This window comes from Haliaeetus leucocephalus, unplaced genomic scaffold (assembly GCF_000737465.1).
Source record: "Haliaeetus leucocephalus isolate CR32 unplaced genomic scaffold, Haliaeetus_leucocephalus-4.0 Scaffold251, whole genome shotgun sequence".
Classification (NCBI taxonomy): domain Eukaryota; kingdom Metazoa; phylum Chordata; class Aves; order Accipitriformes; family Accipitridae; genus Haliaeetus; species Haliaeetus leucocephalus.
In genome coordinates this window covers 5,590,793-5,611,545 of record NW_010972687.1, presented here as the reverse complement: position 1 = coordinate 5,611,545, position 20,753 = coordinate 5,590,793, and the positions used below count along the sequence as shown (strand labels likewise).

The following is a 20,753-nucleotide window of genomic DNA, read 5'->3' as shown; positions in this document are numbered from 1 at the left end:
GGTTACATGGTGTTACTAGTGGTATGACCAGAAATCAGTGCTTTTTATGTAGTAACCTGTGTAATAATGTCTTGGTGCTTATGGTATTCTTTGGGTTTGTATCTTGTCAAGATTCTTTGCTTTGACAATTAAAACTGTATACAATATATGTAAGCGAGTCCAGATCAAATGGAAATCAGAATATACTATTCCTGCATTGGTCCTGCTTTTAAGAAGCACTATAAATTTCAGGAGGGCTTTTAATAAGTAAAGGGTCTACAGAAACTTTTTGCTTTCTTCTATACAAGATAAGTGTTATCTTTCACATGAGAATCATATACAGAATTAATTTCTTATAACAATGAATTTTTGCAGTATAAAACAGGGCTGGCGTTATGAGGAGTGCAGTAGTCTGGAGCAGAATAATTTGTCTTAAACCAAAGAGCTGTATTCTCATTTCCCCTACAGCTCTGTCTCCGCCACACACTGATACAAGAGATGTAAATACTAGGAGTCCAACAGCTGGGGGAACATCAAACATTTTTACTTGAAGGAGGTATGATCACCTCCCTCTCACCCCTTTACACACCCATTTTGACTTAGGTGGTTGGCATTCATACCCATTTTCATTTCTTGAGCAGCCTCCTAAAGTTGTAAACTTATTCACAGATTATGATTAACATTAGAGCCACCAACAAACTTGATACACATTATGGGTTATTCCAGTGGCATGCTCTTCAATACACCGTGAACAGAAGTACAAAAAATTTACTTAAGCTAAAAAGTTTTTTCTACAGTAACTATTAAAATAAAGAAGCAGGAAGGGTAAACATAATTTAGAAGAATTCAGACATTATATGCTGAATGTTCAAAGTCCATATCTAACTTGCTAAATTTTAAAAATATGCAAAAAGGGGAATATCTTCATTCGTAATACATTTTTCAAACCTGTTATAGAACATTGTTCCAAGTTAGTGCGTTAAAATGGTATTTCTCTTTCAGACAAGAGCAGGTCAGTGTTCTGTATCAGAACATACACATAGCGGAACCAAGATTAATCCAGCCGTACGAACATGTCATTAAGAACTTCATCCGAGAGATCAAACTTCAAAGCACAGAGATGGAAACTTTGGCCATTGCTGTAAAAAGGTATAGTAAGTTGTGTTTCTGGTTCAGTTATGCAGTTACTTTTTTCTCTATCGCACTTTGTTGGGTTAAACTACTGGGAGCTAATGCCAAAATATGTTATGCTGAGTAGTTCTATAAACTGAGGTCAAAGGTTAGTTTATATTATATGCACATACATGTGCATAAGCACATACAGCAGCTTGCAAATGATTCCCTGTTCATATTTTGGATAAGTCCTGGACCAAATTTTTGCAGGCTCTATTCTTGTGTTTAATGTCTTAAAACATTTTAACTACTCTTCCTTGGCTGTAACTTTGAGTTTTAGCATACATGTCCATTATGTCTTCACTTTAGAAACCATATTTTTGCTTCTTCAGCATCAAGGGGTGTATTTACCTATTGCAACTACTCGGCATCTGCAATCTCACATCATTACTGCCAAAACCAAACAGATTAGCTCAGGACAAAGATCTTGTTTGTGTGGGTCATGCAAGGTGCTGTAGCTATCCTTTTGAAGTCTCTTCATAGGATAACCAGAGGAGCCTTTTATCTCTGTAACTTAATTTTCAAAATGCAGATGTGATGTATTTCATACTAATCATCATCTGTCAGCTATTATTTAAAATCTGATTTGCCCATACCTTCAAATTAATTTGTGATTTTTGTTTCCCAACCATACCAGATTCAAGGTCTGGGCAATGTTAAACTGTTGCCATGTCTGTCTGTCTAATTTGTTTCAGCTGAGGTAGGCAGATGTGTTTCACATGTTTCTATCAACCCAGAGGGTAATCTCTAAGAGAGTATTCATTTTCAAATTTTAGAGCTCAGGATAAAGCGGCAGTTCAGCTCAGTGAGCTGGAGGAAGAGATGGAACAACGAATACAGGCTGTGGAGCATAAAGTTAAAAAGGAAGTGAGTATTTTATATTTACAAAATTTCATAATTGCCAAACTCTCAGTGGTCTTAAGTAGGTTTGATGGCCGGGTGTGTTTTTGATCTTGATGGGCTGACTAAAAGCCGCTGAAGGCAGGGCCTGGATGAAAAGAAGCTATCCATGAGGTCGAAAATGTATTCTCTTAATGCTTTCCCAAAGAAGAATGGCTGCTCAGATGTAATAAACCAAGAAAAAAAAGTCTTTCTCTTTTGTGAGAATATGCTGGCCTGGAGGAACTTATTTCTGAGACCAGTATTGGAAACAGATTGGAGAAATGACCATTCACCATGAAAGAATGGAATCTAGTTCTCCTAGTAGATGAATTTATGTAGAAATTAATGCTTAGGTCATTTGTTTCTAATTTGTGTATCTGCCTGAAGCGGTCATCTTTCTTTCCCCCATTCTCATCCTGAAACTACATTTTAGAGAGTTATAGACATGAGAGGGTAATTGTGATGACAGTCTGTGAGGGCCTGAATCTCTGAAAGTTGATGTGAAGTTCTGTTTCAATGTGCTCAAGTTTTAGCCATTGTTTCAACCGGCTTGCCATCTTGATGGAAAAGTACAAGAATCTCTTCACCTTAGCCATTGAAAGATATATTAGAGCCACAAACGGCTGTGTAATCCTAAGCAGAAAGCAGTATGGTAACACCACCCTACTGGTGTTGTCTGTTTACTGCTGTTACTAAATTCATGTAAGATAAGCCTAAATTTATAGTGTGCATAAGAATAGCAGTTTGTGAAAGTGTTCTAATGTGGACATAAGAAATGCATTAATTAAAACATATACTATTGGCATAATTATTACTTTGTAGGACATACAAAATACTGAACGTCTATGTATTTGGTATGGGTTCTTTCACCAAAGCATTTGCAGAATCAGAAGCAGCAAAGTGCAGTCAGCCAAATTTCTGATTTTAAATAGTTCACGGTAATTGATCTGTGAAGGTAAACAGTGTTCTGATAGATTTACTTCAAACAGCATCTTTTTCTATGTAAGAGGCAATACTCCTACCAAACCATAAAAGTCAGTTGTTTTCCTAGAAACAAAATACAATGACATAAAAATGTTAAAGGTATCACTCCAGTAAAAAAAGCATATCATAATGTGTTAAACTAATGATAATGCAACTCTCAGGAGAGATAAACTTTCTATTTCCAGAGAGACTAATCGTTTATTTTTAGAAAACAAATACATTTGCACTGGAAAATTTTTGTTCTGCAAAAAGTGGTAAAAAAGCCCTCAAGACTTTTTAACTACTGTAAAAAGATGACAGATGTGTGTATTCCCTCACTCTGAGAACAACCTCTACAGCTACATACTAGCATTATGTAAAAACACATCTGCTATGTATTATCCACATCTAGTCTGTGTTTCTCATTCTAAAAAGTCCTCAAATTGTCACCGAGTTGCATGGATTGCGATTTCACTGTTTCACACGTAGCTATAGATGTGAAAGATGGGCTGTAACTTGTTTCTGGAGCGCTCTTTTCATTTTCACTCCTAAATGTTCCCTTTCGCTCGAAGTTCCACATACTCCACCTACTAAAACGCCCTGAGAGTAAATGTAAGATATTTACTTTGTGGGATTGTACTAAGCCATTAATCTTAATGCCTGTACTCAAGGCTATTGTTCGTCAGAGTGATCTCACTCATGCGGCTGTGACACCTGCCTCTGCATGATAGTATCTGCAGGTTGAGCCTATCCTGTTTCTTCAAGGGAAGCAAATAGTTACCAAACAATACCAACAGTAAGAGAGTCCAGCTTGAGCTGATTACTTTGATTATCATTTAACACACGGATGTCAGCATCACCGACAGCAAAGCACTGAATTCTGAGCAAAGTCCGTGTCTGTCCTTTCCATGTGAAAACTCAACCTGTTTCATTGGCACCCCATATCACTGCTGCATTCTGGTATCTTGTGTTGTGAAACTGTTCATTGAAGTCCCTGGGGAGTGACTGGAGTGAGTTAAACACATACTTATCTATAACATGCAGAACATACCATTCTTCTCATTGTTGAGAACTCATTGATGAACTTCCTTTCAAAATCTGTTTTGATTAAAATTAAACACAGAATAGTGTACTTACTTTGATATTCAGACGAAGTACCATATGAAACTAAAGATGCTGTCATAAGCATGCCTTTTACTGAACATAGGCTTGTAATGTTCCAACAGTTGAAAGTGAAAAAATTTAAAAGAAAAGCAGACCTAAATAAGTAACTGATGGTGGCACAGTGGTGCTATTACTAGCACATTGTATGCTGAGCCGTAGAAGGTGTCCTGGGTTCAGCTGGGATAGAGTTAATTTTTTTTTTACAGGAACCTGGGAGGTGGGGGGCATAGCCGGGGCAGCTGACCTGAACTGGCCAAGGAGCTATTCCATACCGTGTGACATCATGCTCAGTATATAAAGGGGGAGCGGGCCGGGGGGGTGTGCTCTTCTTTTTGGCGGGAGGAGTGAGCGAGCGGCCGCGTGGTCCTTTGTTACCGGCTGGGCTGAAACCACGACAGAAGGCTGGTTTGAAAAAAAGGATGTAATGCCCTCTTTTGTGTGCGGGTGTTTATGTATACATGTATATATGTGTCCTGGTTTCAGCTGGGATAGAGTTAACTGTCTTCCTGTGTTAAACCACGACAATATGCAACACCTAAATTTATGTACAAATAAAATTTGAACCCTTCTCTTTCAGTTTTTTTTAAGACACCGAGAATGTTAAGTACCTATGACATGAATAACAAACACTGAATTGATGCATTATCTTTGCTTGCACCTTACCATTTTATTTCTATGAATGTTTTATAAATGGACTGCATTTACAGAATCAGCATCTGTGGATCTTAAGGGAGGGCCAGGTTCACATGATGGAAAGATAAAATTACACACATTAATCGAAGGGGAAAGTGTGTGGTTTCCAAACTGATGAATGCATTTTTTTAATAAACAGTTGAAACCTGCCTCAACTCTTAATAAAATTAAAAATATTGCAGGAGAAGCGAAAAGCTGAAGAAGCACTAAATGAGCTGAAGCGCCAGTATGATACTGAAGTTGGGGATCTTCAGGTGACAATAAAAAAACTTAAAAAGGTGAGTTGAAGTCATGGTGAGAGTTTTTAAAGTGTTTTAAGAGATGCTGACCCTATGAAATGCCTTCCCCAAGATAGATAATCATAACGTCAGCTTTTTAATTTAATGTGTATTAGTAAATGGCAACTGCAAATAATTTTATAGGTTGTGTTGTCATCCTGAGCTATTGTAGTCATTCTGTGTAATTTACTGAAACACGTAGGAAAAGGAGCAACTGCTAGGCAAATTCTGTTGCTGAGTAATTTTCTAGGTCTGTCAAGATGTTAACAGTACAGTTACCTAGTCTTATATTTGATAGAATAGAAATAGTCTAATATATTGCCTCTAAGTATTTGTAATTTATAGATTTAGATGAAACTGGCAACTCAAATATAGTAATTTACAGTAATATAGTGCTTTTAGCAGCTACTGCCTTTCTCTCAAATGTTAATGGTAGAGGTGGGTTTAAGCTGTAATTTTAAACTGAAATTACTAGTGGAACTAGTTAGTACTAATCTAGCCTAACTCCAACCTGATCTTTTAATTTAATACCTAAGCATAAGGTATTAATGAATGAATGAATATTGATTTGGGTTATTTTGGAATTTGGGTTTAATTTTGACATTAGATTTTGCTATAAGTTTTACCAGAATTATAGTGACCAGTGAGGATATATTTTTGTTTCTTCATATTGAATTGTACTTAAAAGTGCATTGATAGAAAAGGGTATTTCTCAGAAGAAACATGAGAGCTTGAAAGCTTGTAGTACAAATACTACACAGATGAGGTAGTATATATATTTTTTTTTTACATTAGTGGGGATACACCTGTTTATATCTTCTCAATATCTGGCTTCTGTGTCACTAGTTATGCATGTTCAACACCTACAGAATGCAAAATGGTCATTAAATTTTTTTTAAGTATTGATTAAAAAAATTGTATAAAAAGCCAGTGATTTTTGGAGTAATGCTGCCTACTCACACAGTTGGGAAAACTCTGGATTTTAAAAACTTTAATAGCTGTAAACACTTTAGGGATAATTTAATATGATTTCCATTACTTTTTATGTTCTTTGAATCAGAACAATCAATAACATACATTAATTGTGCAATTTTTATCCTTCTAGCTGGAGGAGCAATCCAAAAATGTAAATCACAGAGAAGATGTGGTTGAACTGAGAAAAAGAATACATGATATGTTGCTGGTAAGAGATTATTATTGTTAACTTATTAATTTAGCCTCAGTTTTAGCCTCTACAATACAGACTTTTTTTTTTTACATTCAGTACTAGTAAGCTATGAAATAAACTTTTGAAGTTGGTAAGTGTATGAGCATCTGTAACTTGGGAAGAAAAAACCTGTTTGGTATAAATGCATACACATTCTAGGTATAACGTTTAGAAATGGCTTGAGATGATATAGTCCCCTTTTTGTGTAACTGAAATGGAAAAATAAAAATTCAGTAATTCTTGCATGTTGATTTCCTGACTTCTCTGTTGATTTAGAGTTCTTTAATTTTCTTTCCCCCTCTGTGCTCAGATTTTCTAGTGTTTCATTTTTATTTAATTTTGATGGGTTTTATTTTACCATTATAATATGTCAGCATTTTATGCAAGTGACTATGATAGCTAACATCTAATATCTTCCTTCTTTTAAGGAAAATCAGAAACTTAAGAAAGATCTTTTAGAAGCACAGACAAATATAGCTTTTCTACAGAGTGAATTAGACAGCTTGAAAAGCGAGTATGCAGATCAGACTCTGAACACTGAGAGGTAAGGTACTTCCCCGGTGAAAAAATTATCACGTAGAAAAAAATCTGTTGTCTGATGTAGTTATGTATGCGGTTGGTAACTGTTATTTTCTAAATTTGCCATAAATGACAGGTACACATTTGATACCATGCAAAGTATGCCATGGCTACTGTTCACTTCTCTTGTCAGGTTTCTGAAGAAGCAAGTTCTGGATCTGATGAGAACTCTCATAATCTTGCAAGGAAACCCATTGATTTTATTGGGACTTTAGTTAGGAGGAGAAGTTATAGCATCAGGCAGTTTTTTCCTTCATGACTTGCACTCAGGTGAACATCTGTATGAATATTAGGGAGAATAGTTTTGGAAGCCTCCCACATCAGTCTCACCCAGTTTTTTTCTAAAGTGAATGAAAGCTGCTTCTTGACATTCATTTAAAGGAGCATAAATGACAGTTTCATTATGTGATTATCTTCAGATAACGCAAATGATATTTTGGGGGAAAGGAGTTGGTCCATATAGTTATTTTGTAGATCTTTTATTTTTCATTCACAGTCTTTGTTGAGATATAATGGCAGAAATCAGTCAAGTTACCAAGTGATTTTGCTTTGCATAAAACTGCTTTTAACATCTTTCAGCAGAAATGTAAACATAGAAAAACTGTATTCAGAAATATTTTGAAATGCTGTTTTTTCAGCACTATATATTTATTGTCTGTTACAAATCTTGACTGTTGAGTTTTGTCCTCTGCCAAAAGCAATATTATAAAAATAAAAAAGGATATCCTGTAGAGTATAACTTCTTGTTTTTGTTTTTTTTTTGCAGAGACCTAGAAATGATCCGAGAGTATACTGAAGACAGAGATAACCTGGAAAGACAAATTGAAATACTTCAGTAAGTACTCAGTAATTTAGGTTTTTATTAAACTTTGTCCTGTGATATTCGGGGGTAAATGTTTTTGTATGCAAAAGACTGGGGTGACATTTGGGAAAAAATACCAAGTAAAAATACTGAAACGGCCTCAATTATCATAGAAGATACTGTGCTCAACTCTCATAGAAGGTACCGTGCTACTAACTCTACTGTGTAACTGAGCCACTAACTCTTCATTGTTTTTTCTTTCTTTTCTTAACCTCACTGACTTTCATTTCTTTATGATAAGCTGAATGAGATTTGAGTCTATCCATGCTATTATGAGAAATATTACTTGGCTCCTTTTTTTATTGACTTCACTTATCCAGTAACTCCCTGTCTTATCGTTATCTGGAAAGTACTAAGTGTGTGCAGTATTATACAAGGTGTGTACAGATTTCTACTTTCAAGGAGGATCACAATGAATATTTTTCTTATATCTTATGATAATTTCCTTATCCTAAACATATTCTTTCTTTCAAGTAGCTGAGTCACATCTATCCTTAGAGCCATCTCAAGAATACTTAAAGGGTAGTCAATCACTTTGTATTTCAGAAATGGCTGTACCAGTTTACTACCCCATAGCTTTTTTTTGCGGCCATTCCTACAGCGTCTTTTTTCCCCTCAGCTGACCACAGACAATGCTACAGAAGTGAAACAGGGTTTCCTAGGCTGCTACTGGAGGCTAAACTTCACAGTGCTTTTTTCATGTACAGTCATTTGTTTGAGTATACAACAACACATTTCTAGTTCCACGTTACTCTTCAGTGTTTATCTAAAGAAAAACAAAAGTGTATTTTTTCAGTTCTTCTTTGTGGTAAGTTACATAGTTTTTAATGTTTTCTTTACTCCTGCAAGTTAAACTATGTTTCCTTGTTAGATCAGCTAACAGAAAGCTACATGACAGCAATGATGGTTTAAGAACAGCTCTTGAAAACAGTTTCAGCAAGTACAACAGATCATTGGTAGGTATTTATAATTTTGTTACGTTGTATTAGAAGGTTTAAGAATTAACACAGGAAATGCAAATTCGTTTGTACTTCAGTGGGTACTCAGAAAATTGAGTTTTATTCAGTGGACTTATTCTGGGAATATACTTGTGTAGCTGAATTTTGTCAGATTTTACGTATCTTTTGTGAAATAATGGAGTTCTGTTAGACCACAACTACTTTCTGAGGTGCTTTGGAAAGTAGTGATTTTTTTTAATAAGCTATGGCTAAATGTATCTGATGAAGTGAATAAATCAGCAGTTTCTCTTGCACTAAAGGGAATATATTTTGTATTGCATATATGGGAGTGCCCTACCACTGAAAACACTTTTTCAGAAAACTGCTTTCTTTTAGTAGCAGGGGCTTAACCGAATTTGAACTTTTGTCCAGGCAAGTCACTGGGAAAATGAATAGCAGTGACTGTTGATAAAAGGGACCTCAGTCAGACCCTTTTGGGCTATCACAACTGTACAGGGATGTGTTGTAACAGATGTAACGTGCCATCCTCCAAACCAGAGAAAGGAAGACTTGAAAGTTACAACAAATTTATTCTACACTGCCATTTTGCAATATTGGGAAACCTATTAAACTCCAAAACTAATGACTAGGCAAGGCCTTATATCACCAGGAAAGAACTAACTTTTTAGAAGGATGGGGCCAGAATAAAGGGCCCATAGAGACAATACTGGTCAGGAAACAGGAAAATAGGGGTCGTTGCCTGTTTCCAGCATATCAGACCAATGAGCATGAGTGCCTTTTGCTGATCCAGGCTACCAAAGATTCACTGCAGATGCAACAAGTGGTAACATTTCCTTCTGCCGTGCCCTGAAACATAAGAGAGGCAGCTTACAGAGAAGGCAGAGGAAACTGTTCCCAGTGAATAAATGTGTAAAGGGACAGCAGAATTTACAAAATATTGTCATGTGTTATCAGTTGAGATCGCTCCTTCTCTCCACTATCTCACTCAAGAACCAGGAGGTATCTCTACTGAAACGCTCAGCCAGTGACATTTCCCTTTTTACTTTAGTAGTCAACATGCCATTTTTCTAAATATTACTTTTCAGAGTTTAGCATTTCAGTCTTCAGGTGTAGTCAATGAAATCATCTTCTTGGAATTTCCATTGTCTCTTTCGATAGAGTGTGACTAGCAGGTTCAGTATTAAGGCAACAGTGGAGCCTAAATGCTATGTGTAATGGGCCTTTTGACATCCAGTCCTATATAAAGCATGAGGTTTAATTAAAAATAAGTAGTTGAATATATATGAAAATACACAGCAGTAATTTTGATGATACACACTTTTTTCATTACAAATCTAGATGCTTACACTGTGTACATCAAACTTATTATGCATTTGTTATGTATCTGTCGCAGCGGTTAGCAAACACGTCACCAGGAAGTACCATTTCTAGAAGCAGTCCTAAATGTAATGGTGGACAGTCTCCTCTAAACCCACGATATGACAGGTAAGCCAGGTTTGCTTTTATTAAGTTTAAAAAGACTAGGGCTTCATACTTGTCTTAATAGAGCAAATATTGTCAAATAACAGAGCAAATAGCTCTGTCTGATTCAGAAGGAATGTGTGACCATAGCATATGATCCAAAGTATACTGAAGTCAATAGGAATATTTTCAATGACTTTGGAAAGCTCAGGAAAACTCTTTTTGGTGCAATTCATGAACTTATGGAGAGTTCAGACAGCCTCTTGTTTGGCCTTGGACTGTTTTGATTCTAGTTTGATTCTCAATCTCCTCTCTTTGCCTCCAAGAAACTGTAAAAATCTACTGAGGACCTCTGTTAGCTAGCTTACTCAGTACTTAGGAAATAAAACATTTTTCATTTTATCTTCAGCCTGTATGTCTGGTTTTCTCATGTAATAATTATTACAAAGGTATGTGGGCCTAATTCTTCAAAAGAATGAACATCCTCATCTCACACTGCCATGCAAGAGTAGTGAATGCCCTTGGATATTAATTGGCTAAGAGCCACTGAGAACAGTAAGTTATCTAAGTGCAAATATCAAATGGTCAGAGCTACTTTGGTTTACTTTGGTTACTGGATGCAGGTCATTGCTCAGAGCTTCCTTAGATCATTGCAGAGAATTTCACTGAAGTCACTGGACATTGGATCCAACCTCCAGTGCTGGAGATGATGCTATGTTTTCACGTTTTTTGTTTTTTTTTTTTAAACAGCTGGAACTGCCAGCAAAAATGTGTGTCCTTATTTCATTGATAGATTTTTCTTATTTTTCTTATTTTTCTTTCAGTGGTACTTCATACTCTAGAATGATCTCTGTTAGAGTTCTTGGTCATCTGTGTTTTACATTTTGCCGGACAGATTAATATCTTTGGTAGGGATTAAGTTGGCTTCTGCTTCACACTAATAATATCTCAATCCATTCTACAGTGTTACTCTTATTCTGCTGTCTCCATGTGAGATGTGTTTGCTGGCTGTAAAATTTTGCTTGTCACAGACTGATTCCCTCTGCTGAATGCAAATAAAAACCAATTCCCCTCTGTTGGACCCTCTGCAAATTTTGAGAGGCATCCACTACTAAGCTGCATATTACATTGAGTAATTTTCTGAAGGGGTAACTAAAACCTCTCTGGAGGCTCAGCGATGTCTTTCTGTGTGAATATTTATTAGTAACTGCCACATGGTGCAATCCTTGCATTCCCACAAAAGCGAGAAGTGCAAGCTACTTTAGAAGAAAGCTTATGTGGTAGGAATAAAACTTACTCTTAACAGGTGTGACTTAGTAGTGTTAAAAGACAGAAAGAGATATGAATGTCCCCAAACCTGTTCATTTTCAGTACTTTGTCTCCTGACATCAGATCAGCCCCTCTGGCAGCAAACTATCTTTACAAGGATTGATGCTGACCTTGTCTGTTCTAGCAGTTTAGTGCTTCACATCCATACCCAACAGGACAGAGCCAAACTGGTTCTCTCTTGTCCACTGTGACTTGGAGAGCTTTTCTATCTCACTTTAATTTGTGCCTGTCCCTGTCTTGCTGCAGGAGAAGGATAATGACTGTAGCCATAGTAAACTTTTTTGATTCTTTTAAGATTCACTCTATTAATCTTTCTTTACTGTAGTTTCATTTACACAAATAAAAACTATTTTTTTTTCTGTAAGCCATACTGTCATTGCTGCATCCATTTAAATATTTTTATATATTATAGCATCCAGAGTGGCTAAAAAAAAAAAAGCTTTTGAAGGAAGGGTGATAGAAAGGACTTTTATGTAAAACCTTAAGTTTTGCGTAGCCTACCAAACTGTAAGAAAACATGTTTCAGTGACTTCTTCCACCATTACTGATCTCCTGAACCTGGTTACCCCCTTTTCTCTACTTATAACTGTTACTTATTGGCCTGTGTGCATCTGTGAACAAATGCATTCATTTCAGTTAGATACAGTATTTCAAGGTCATTTTATGTGTCTTAGAATAGGCCAAAATTAGCTAAACCATCAGGTATCATCTTCTGCCTTTGATGTCTTCATAGTACATAATTTTCTGAATCTTTTTTAAACAATTATTTTTTCTGTGTATGAATAAATAGACATTCTTACTGAGTCTTGGGAAGTCATCATCAATAACATTGTTCATATAATTTAATCTGAGCATCCTAAGAGATATGACTGAAAAAGAAATTATTTAGAAAGGCAAAATAGGCATTGACATACATCTGAAACTGTATAGTTAGCATTTCTAAGTATTGACTGTTCCAGAATGGCTCCAATTCTGTTGGGAAAAATAAATGTGCAATAATTTTTTTTTCTTCCCCCCTCCCAATATTTTCATATTAGATCATCTCATTCTTCTTGTGTGGATGAAGATTATGATTCTTTAGCCCTTTGTGATCCTATGCAAAGGATAAACTATGAAGTTGACAGCTTACCTGAGAGCTGTTTTGACAGTGGTTTATCTACCCTGAGAGATTCAAATGAGTATGATTCAGAAGTGGAATACAGACATCAAAGGATTTTTCAAAGGTCACAGTGTATGCAAGAAAGCTTTGGTGGTGATGCTTCTGATACAGATGTGAGTGCCAGACTTACTCCTTCTCTGAGAAAGACCTTGGCTGGAGACAAAATTAGTTTCCTGTTTTTTAAAATGAAATAGATCTTTTCCCATAGGCCAGTTAAAACTAAGTATTTGGGTTATATGTGTTTAAATAAGATTAGTGACAATTATTTGGAGACTGCATAAACGGTTACTGCTCTTTGATATAAAATGTTTGTTTTGACATTTTTTATAGGTTTTTCAGGTAATAATTTCATTTTTTGAAGTAGATGTGGTTTTTGAAGGTTGTTAAACAGCATGCGGACAGGAGCCCATTTTTTAATGATTAAAAAGCAGATACTATAGAAGTAAAATAGGTTTCTGTTCACTTTCTCTTACTATGCTGTGACAGTGAATGAAAAAAATCACACATATGAGAAAAAGAATACTGTTAGTGCATACATTGACTTGCACAGTAAGTCTCAGAATTTAGAAATGTAGGAGGGTGTTATTGTGTCCACTTTTTTGTTAGTAAAATGGAGAGCTTTACTGATCATAGAATCATAGAATGGTTTGGGTTGAAATGGACCTTAAAGATCATCTAGTTCCACCCCCTCTGCCATGGGCAGGGACACCTTCCACTAGAGCAGGTTGCTCAAAGCCCCATCAAACCTGGCCCTCAACACTGCATAGCAAGACTAGTATCAAGCACAGTAGAACAGAGGGTTTTTTCTAGAGCAGATCCTTTACTGTGCATTTATTAGAGACATTTAGTCTCTGTTTGCAGTTGAAAATGCTATGATTAGTGCTGATTACAGCTGTGCTGTAGTTAATTTAGCTTGAGTAGTAATAGTATAGAGACTAATATCTTGTAGGGAAATTCTTAATTTTTGTAAAATAAGCTTTGAAATAAAGTATTTGTTTATTGTAATTATTTTTTAAGCTGAAATTTTCCATTTGGAAATTAATTCGCTCTATATGGAAACTGTACTGAAAGCATGTATGCCAAACAGCAAACATGTTTAAGGACCAAATGTAGGCTATAATAAACAGCAAATGTGAATAAGAACAGAATAATCACAGTATTTTGACTAGAATTGCAGAGCTCTATTTGGTCATTTATCTCTGTTTTATCCAAACTGTTGAAACAAATGTTTTAATTAATTTTAGCTGTGCCTTTCCAAAAAAGCATACATTTCTCACTAGAACTAACACACTAGCTTGTACTTTCAGGTTCCAGAGATCAGGGATGAAGAAGCATACAGTCCTGATAACAGCCGTACACTGTTAGACTGGAAGACCTCACAACCAGTAAGTCGAAGCAGCTCAATTGCTTCAACAAGGAAATACATATCTGCTGTCACCCCTCAGGTAACCAGTTCTTTAGCAAAAAAGAAAAAACCCAGTGTTTGATACAGAGAATATTTTTTATATGAGTTGAAATAGAGGGGTTCTTTCTATTTTCAGTCAGATGCAACTGAATGTACTCCGAAATACCCCAGTTCAGAGAAAGCTTACAAGATTGTTCTTGCTGGAGACGCAGCAGTGGGAAAATCCAGTTTCCTTATGAGACTTTGCAAGAATGAATTTCAAGGCAATACCAGTGCAACCCTGGGTATAATTGTTGTTCTTCTTAAAATATTAAAGTGAATTTCATTGCTATTCTGCAGAAGTGGGTGAAAAGATCACTCTCTGTGATTGCTTGCCAGGGTTTCCTGAATATACGCACGCAGTTTCTTAGGCTGTGAGATCTAATTGAGTACTAAAGCTTAGAAGTGCCTGACTGCTGTTTGGAGTGGATAATAGGGTGCTACTCTAATTTAGTTTCTCTTTGCAAAGCACAAAGCCTGTTCCTGAGCAATACAAAGCACCAGAAAAGGGAGTTTCAGTGTAATGAACTTAGAATTCTGTCTGCATTTTTCGTTGCTTTCTTGTCTTCTCAGCTCTTTCCTCTTTCCTTAGTATTTCATACTATCCTTTGATGTCTTTCATACTATTTTTTTGCCTCCGTTTCTTCAAAGTGTTATTGAAGCTTTGGTTTAAATGCAGCTGGAGGGATTTCTGAGTAACTTGTTGTGTATATTATTATAGCTGTCAGCTAACAAACTTGTCTTACTGATTCCAAAGCCTGAATTTTTGTCTTCCAATCAGATCATAGTTATATATTTGTTTTATTGCCTCTGAATCAGGATTTTTGTTCTAATTTATCTTTTTCTTCCTTGGCATTTGAAATAAAGTCTGTTTTATAAAACACTTTCTCTTCTTCCATAAAACTGTTTAGCAAAATAAAGCAGAGAGAGATCTTCTTGCTTGCTGGTCGTAATGCCAGATTTGTATCCATGCTTCTGGGAAAATGTATGGGTAAAATATTTCTTTAAATGTTTTTCTAAAGACAAATTAAATATGTTCAGGCAATTATTGTGGTCCAAGGCTATGTGAATGAATGAAATTTCATAATCTATTAAGAGATGAATCTTGAAATAACTGTTGTATATGGCACATAATTTTTCATTTTCTGTGGGTTTTTAAGGTTATTTATGTTTTTTATTAGACTGTATGCATTATTCATTTCAGGTGTGGATTTTCAAATGAAAAGACTAATTGTTGATGGAGAACCTACAGTGCTACAACTGTGGGACACAGCTGGGCAGGAAAGGTTAGTGATACTCTGCACTTATATAATTTCAACTGGTTTGTTTCTAAAAGATGTTTGCCTTTTTTCATCTAGGTGAAAAAATTCTGCTGAATATTATATGGTTCTATAGTAAGTTGGTATGGCCATATGTAAATGTCTATAAACAGATGTGATTTTACTCTGCTGAGACCCCAGGACAGGTGGAATGTTTATTTGTTACCTTTGGTGATGCCTGAGGTAATCTTTTCTCTATGTAGAGAGAAATAATTAAGGTTCACCATGGCGTTTATTAATTGAATCTGTATGTCCCTCTCTTGCAATACAAAAAGATGGAGTAGATGTACATTGTTTCTTCTGTTTTTAGTCCTTAGCTTTCTTTGTCCTTGCAGATCTGTATTTCTGAGCAGGCTTTATCTTAAAGACTCCCTTCCCTTCACCCTCTTCTCTTCTTTCCTTTAAAGTCCTGATCCTGATTTGCATTGCATTTGCAGTGTATAAAAACTTCTTCCCAAAGACTTTAAAAAGACTTATGGCAAAATTGTACAGATTGCTGAATGTATATCCAAGGTCCTTCAAATTATTGTGTAGAGTTTCCTCAAAATCCTATGACCTCCTTACATGAGAGCCGTTGCTTCTTTACTGACAGCTTTTGGGGCTTAAGAGCTTAATCCAACACCTTGGAAGTCAGTTTAATCTGTTCATTGACCAAATCAGTAGTTTTCAAGAACCACTTTCGAAAGAAGCTGTGAGAAAACTCATCTTGTAATGCGGAGAGAATCTTATTCAGTGGGCAATAAAGTAATGCTGTGTTCTTAATGATGTTAAATTGACTTCTTTTTTGATAATGTGGCCATATGCAAATCTGTTTTTTCTGAAAGATTCCGAAGTATTGCTAAATCATACTTCAGAAGAGCAGATGGTGTCTTACTGCTATATGACGTAACGTGTGAAAAAAGCTTTCTTAATGTGCGAGAATGGGTGGATATGATCGAGGTAAGACCCTTGAGTATATACAGCTTACAAACTATGTTTCACTCCATTGTTAACCTTATTATTTATAAAATTTGTGTATCTGCATATTGGAATTAGCCAGACTGCAGTCTCTCATAGAAGTAAAAGCTACATGGAAGTCCTAAACGTATCCTGATGTATTCAGTTAGTTAGTGTTAAAACTGATACCTTTTTTTGTATAAAAGGGTATCATGTAATCACATTCTTCCCATTCACTTCCTTTTGAAATGAACATGAGAGCCCATCTCAGATACCCTCTTGTGGATGGCTTGAGTATTCCTTGGAGTCTTTGCATTTTAAACCAATATGTTAGATTCTGTAAATTAGCTATGATTCAAGTGAAATTTTCAGTATTTCTTCCTACTATTACTTCTTGTTTGTTTATTTGAATACAAATTTGCATTTGATGAAAAGGGTTTTTCTCTCAGACCAGAGGTATTTATTTAATAGGAGGGAAAGTGATAAGCAAAATCTTTAATCATCTTTTGAAAGCAATTTTTTAATCATAGGATAGGAGTTGGTCACTTTTCTCATAGTAATTCTGTCACATAGCATTTGGACATAGTAGCCGTTTCCATTAGATTAACTTGACGCATTTAATTCCTTGTTGGGAAACAGAGTTTATGGGAGTGAAAGCATATCTTTGCAGGCTGATGTTTAAGCTGGCTGCTTAAATATCAACTACCTCATGAAAAGTTCTCAGCATGACTTTAATAATTTGTTATTTTTTGTCATTTTTGGTGCTAGTTACTTTTTTGTATTCTGAGTGTTCTAGCAGTAAGGAAATAAAATCCTCTTTACAGGATGCAACTCATGAGAATATTCCAATTATGATGGTGGGAAACAAAGCAGATCTCCGCCAAGCCGTTACAGAACAAGGGCAAAAATGTGTGCCTATAAAGTGTGGAGAAAAGCTGGCTATGGTAAGGTCCAAGTCTACCTCTTTAGGATAAAATGGTCTTAGGAACTTTAATCTGAAAACCATGTGAGAAACTAGTAAACAAAAGTAACTTTCTGGTCATTTGTTCAAATCTATTAAATAGAATTCATGGATACTTTTCACAAAAACTGTCTTATTTTGATGGTGTTTGCTGGGCTAAATCTCATCTTGGTGTCTAGTAAGCTGAACTTCGTTATTGGCTGGGGTAGTCTTCTCAGTCTTTATGGTTAAAAAGTGAGTCAACTAGGAGACTGAGTTTTTCTGCTGCCAAAGAGAAATTGCCAGTGCAAACATGAAGCACACTAGTGAGCCTATGAGGCTTTTCACCCAGCTTGTGTCTGTCCAGATTTTGAGTGGAATATTTTCATCTTCAAGAGACTACCTTGTACTCCTGCCACGTCTGCAGAAAGAAAAAAGAAACTCTCTGCTATAAATAGAAGTCTGGACAAGTTTTTTGCATGTATTTGTATGGGGGATGAGGAATGCACATAGCCTGTGTTTTGCGGAAAAAAATGTAGAACCTAGAGTCTTGAGTTGCTGAGTGCTTGTGCAATTGATTGATTATACCAGGGCAGATATCTGATCTGTTACTTATGGAATGATATTTCTGGTTAACCTAGAATACCAGATGGTGTAGTTTATGAGTAGGTAACAAGCTGGATTCAGTAACCTGTCCTAGCAACTTTCTTCCTATTTTGCAATCTTGTGGAAAAGAAGATTGAGTTTGGACATTAAGCCTACGATGTGGTTTTCATTCAGTTTGTTAATTCAGAATATAGTGAATGTAAAAAAGATACAATTAAGAAGCAATTACTGTTTTTTTCACAGTACTAAAGTGAATATATTGGAGAATAAAGAGTACCAGAAGAAATCCTGTTCATTTAAATGTGTGTCATCTTTCTTTGTGTTATTGAGGAAACCATTTGTGATTGAATATACATATTCACATGGGAACCATTTCAGATTAGTTGGCTTAACATTTTATTTTTACTCACAGACTTACAGTGCACTATTCTGTGAAACAAGTGCTAAAGATGGATCTAATATTGTAGAAGCAGTTCTTCATCTTGCTCGGTAAGTAGCCATGTTTTTATTTTTGAATGAACACATCTGAGTATGTTTTGTAAAAAGGACATTATATGTGAATATACATACAAAGACACACATATGCATTTAAAATTGTACCAGCATCAAATTCAACAAACGATTTAAAAAAGAATACCATGTTAAGTCTTTATAGATAAATGCAAGACAGGATTTATTCTCAGTTTAATCAAGTAACGTTTCTGCCTGCAAATGTTACAAAGCTGTCTCAATAATTAATATTTAAATTAGAGCTCAGTTATGGAGCTCACAATTTTAAAACCTGTTTGGTGAATGAATTAAATTTTTCAATGATACATGGATTTACTTTCTTAATTCTTTCTTAAATTAATTTCAAATGTGTATAATTCTATGTATAATTAATTCTTAATTCTTTCACATATATTACTATATATTCAGTTTTATTACTGACCATTCTAATCCCACATACTTTCTTTGATGTCCCTTTCTCTAAATTATTTAAAATATAGAAATTCTGATTATATCCATTTAGCAACCTGGTATTTCTGTGATAATGTATGAGCCAAACATTACAATTCTATTAGCTTTACAAACCATTCTTGGTTACAATATATTTTTGAAAGGCTGGCAGTATGTAATGAATTCTCAGACTCTGTTTTTTCAGTTTAATATGTGGAGCTCAAGGCCAGAATTACAAACCATATTCATGTGATTTTTGCAGCAGCCTAAAGTAATAATCAAACTTTTTCACATTTGGTCAGTATTTTATTATTTGTTACTAAAATACTAATGATTAACATGGCTTGAATACAAAATACTAGCTTTCTAGAGAGGATCATTTCTTCTTCACAAGGGACTTTCAAGTCCTTATTTCCAGGAAAATGCATCTGTCAGATGCAGCAAGAACATAGGCATTCCTTTGTCTGTCAGTGTCAATGTGAAGTTAATTGCTGATTTGTTAAATGACTCATTTCCAAGAACCTGGCCATGAATGCAGCAGTGGATTATGAAATTAGACAACACACATACAGTTATATAACACTAATCACAATTGGAAAATTACCTCTAATGTTTAAACATGATAACTTTGTTTTAACTGTTTCAAAGATAAAAAAATGTTTTGGCAGTTGGAGCCTGTCATTTCAGAATGTCAAAAAAAAAAAAAAAGTGGTATTTTTCTTCACAGGGTTCACTGATTCTGAAATGGTCTAGACATTACCCAGAACCTTGGTCTGGAATGGTTGGCTGCAATTTCTTTAGCCAAGTCTTAGTAATTTGTATTCTTTGAAAGAAGCATTTCATTCTGAAATAAAAATTTCTAAATGAACATTTCATTACTGTTATGTTGAATGATACAGTGTTCTGAGAGGAACTTCATGAATTTATTCTACTAATATGATTGGGACTTAAATTTGGCAAGAGATGAGGCAAGAAATTTTAGAGTTGGCTTTTGACATTCTAGGGGGCCTGTAGTGAGAATACAGCTCAATAATCACTCCTACATACACAACTTTTAAGTCTGCATTTATAATAAAACATCCAACAATGTGTGTTTTTCCTCTGAGGGTAAATTTGTACTTGAAATTGCAGTTATTTAATTTTATACTTTCAGCTGTGAATGTATTCTGTTTCTGTAGTAATATACTGAAGCAAGCAAATTAAAGAAAAATGATCAAAAGAAAAGGGAAAACAGAACATTGTGGAGTTATTACAGATCAGAAATTATTATATTTCTGTCACTAACTGATTTGTATAGAAATATTGATAGATTCCCAAATTTAAAACTTATGAGACATGCTGATTCTGTGCACTTAAAACTGTAGTTTTAACCATGCAATAGATGTGATGGTAAGCTCTGTAGGATATACTGGGAGAAACGGAACAGTGAACATGAATAGAAATATATTAATTGAGTGCATTATTTTGTTTCTTTGTTTGTTTTTTTTACAGGGAAGTACGAAAACGAAGTGATAATCAAGATGATACGAGGTCAGTAACTAGCCTGGCTGGGACACCTGTCAAAAAATCAGCACTCACGAAAAACTGTTGCAATGTTTAAGTGACAGATACTTTTCCTGACCTAAATAACTTGTATATTTAAAAAAAAAAAAGAAGGATTTTAATAATGTGTTCTTTTTATCGTGGATTGATACATCTGTGTATTTAGAAATTGCACATCATGTTAAAAATCCAGACTCTACTTTCTACTCATTCACATTTGTGCACTTGCTTTGCCTCATAGGCTCTGGTTTTGCTTTTCTTAAGTAATGTAAGTCAATGCTACAGTAGTCACTGCATACAATATTGTAATATATTTTATCTTCTTTACTTGCTTGTTTC

General features: G+C 35.2%; 1 protein-coding gene across 1 annotated transcript; it reads left to right on the top strand.

The window, feature by feature from the left end:
* The first annotated feature begins 1,099 nt into the window (after nt 1-1,099).
* RASEF (RAS and EF-hand domain containing) lies at nt 1,100-20,472 on the top strand. The gene is made up of 16 exons (XM_010568631.1): nt 1,100-1,128; nt 1,929-2,019; nt 5,037-5,132; nt 6,238-6,315; nt 6,768-6,883; nt 7,685-7,753; nt 8,652-8,736; nt 10,133-10,206; nt 12,582-12,801; nt 13,996-14,087; nt 14,262-14,377; nt 15,337-15,418; nt 16,276-16,390; nt 17,212-17,331; nt 18,346-18,422; nt 20,364-20,472. Exons 1-16 carry the CDS (start codon nt 1,100-1,102, stop codon nt 20,470-20,472), a joined length of 1,569 nt encoding a protein of 522 aa, XP_010566933.1.
* Nucleotides 20,473-20,753: the final 281 nt, after the last annotated feature.

Bases quoted from the DNA above. Each gene is read 5' to 3' on its own strand.
- RASEF (XM_010568631.1), top strand. From the start codon at position 1,100: ATGGAAACTTTGGCCATTGCTGTAAAAAG. The intron at 10,207-12,581 runs AAACCCACGATA...ATCTCATTCTTC, and splicing joins AATGGTGGACAGTCTCCTCT to TTGTGTGGATGAAGATTATG. The intron at 14,378-15,336 runs GTATAATTGTTG...TATTCATTTCAG, and splicing joins CAATACCAGTGCAACCCTGG to GTGTGGATTTTCAAATGAAA.